At 54.2% G+C, this 1,483-nt stretch overlaps 1 protein-coding gene across 3 annotated transcripts in view; it reads right to left on the bottom strand.

The window, feature by feature from the left end:
• LOC127750011 (uncharacterized) overlaps positions 1 to 1,271 on the bottom strand; it is a 201,021-nt gene extending 199,750 nt beyond the window's left edge. For 2 of the 3 annotated variants that reach the window (XM_052270391.1, XM_052270392.1), the window contains exon 1: positions 1,165 to 1,265. In XM_052270391.1, the coding sequence (XP_052126351.1) occupies positions 1,165 to 1,201 (37 nt within the window). In that variant the 5' untranslated portion in view covers positions 1,202 to 1,265. Of the gene's footprint in view, positions 1 to 1,164 lie in introns of all 3 variants that reach the window. The other variant, XM_052270393.1, reaches the window with a different exon arrangement.
• Between the last annotated feature and the right edge of the window lie 212 nt (positions 1,272 to 1,483).

The raw sequence follows: 1,483 nt of genomic DNA, 5'->3' as shown, positions 1-1,483 counted from the left end.
CCGCTAGTGGTAGACCCAGAGTTGAGAAACGGTCCCCGAGGGGGAAATCACTTGCGTACTAACTCGTACACCCAGGCCTGTACTAAAGACGTACTAACTCGTACTAACAGCGTAATAACACGTACTAGTGGTAAAAATCAAGCGTAATAGTGCTGTAATAACATTATTTTGCATAAATGATGAAAAATTACCCAAAAAATAGGGTGTACTAACGTGTACTAACGTACTAACTCGTACACTCAGATCTGGAGTGATTTCCCCCCTGACGGTCCCTACCCGGTCCCTGGTTCCGGCGCTGTCTGTTCGCCCGAGCAGGCGGGCAGACGCTTCCAGTCGGTCGTCCGTACTTCGTTCCGGGACCGGACTGGGCCCGGACTCGGACCGGGTCTAGGGCTAGGCCTTGGGCTAGGCCGTTTCGGCCGGCCAACCAAACCCGGACAAGAGCGGTCCCGGTCCCAGCCCGGTCTCGGTCCGGTCCCGGTCCGGGCCCGGGTGGAAGGACCAGGACCGGCCCTCATCAGCGCAGGGCCCGGAAAGCGGGACCGGGTTGGGACCGTTTCTTATCTGGATAGACCTGGGGGTTTTGCAAATTTTGAAATGGGAGTGCTCGAAAAAAATCACAATGAACAAAACTAATTTTCTAAATTTTTCGTATTTCAGCTTTATTATTTTTTTCGTACTTCCACCTCGAAAGTTGCAAAACCCCTAGGTCAACCACTAGCGGCATCTTTTAAGAGTTTGTAGTAATTTTGTTCACAGTCGCAGACCAATCCGTGCAGCACAATCGTGCACACCGAAAGGACTGCATCTTCCAGTTGATGGTGAAGATGGGCACGTTCGTGGAGAGAGCGCGCACCGGCGCTAACGACAAAATTAGCGTCTATCTATGCTCTTAATACCCCTTTTATCCTAAATTTATGCGGCGTGTAGTTTTTATGTAGTGACTATTTTCCCATTCCCTTTCATTGGGAGGTCTGCCCCCTTAAGATTAGCTCCTTGGACCCCTCCACCTTCTTGGTCTACCACTATAACATTGTGAATTGGGCACGGTTGCATACTTCCTTTTTTGAAGGTCCACTGGAAAGATGAGGGAATTTTCCTCAATTTATGAGAAGACGACCCCTTGAAATCTGACGAGTTTACCAACAGGTCTGCACATCTCACCCTTGCCGTGCCCCCGTGTGGGTGAGCCGCGAGCCATTAGAGCTGAAGCTCCAGAAGCGTTGGGCAGGACTGCGAATCGCACCCCCGGGGCACGAGGCACCTGGACTGGTAGTTGCGTGTCCCTCCCCACGCCGGTCGGGGCGGGGGCGCTTTACTCATGCATGGCGCCGCATGCGAGCAGTCGACACACGCGCATGCGGACGCCCCCGGGCGGGATGCATGTCAGCGGCGAGCGCCGGCGCTGCACCAGGCGCCGCCACAAGTACTCGCTGCGCGGCTAGGGCGAGGACAGCTGGGCCAGAGTTCTCAAACGGGTGGG

Source organism: Frankliniella occidentalis, unplaced genomic scaffold (genome assembly GCF_000697945.3).
Source record: "Frankliniella occidentalis isolate FOCC.00 unplaced genomic scaffold, Focc_3.1 Scaffold121, whole genome shotgun sequence".
Classification (NCBI taxonomy): Eukaryota; Metazoa; Arthropoda; class Insecta; order Thysanoptera; family Thripidae; genus Frankliniella; species Frankliniella occidentalis.
This window is presented reverse-complemented; position numbering and strand designations above follow the sequence as displayed.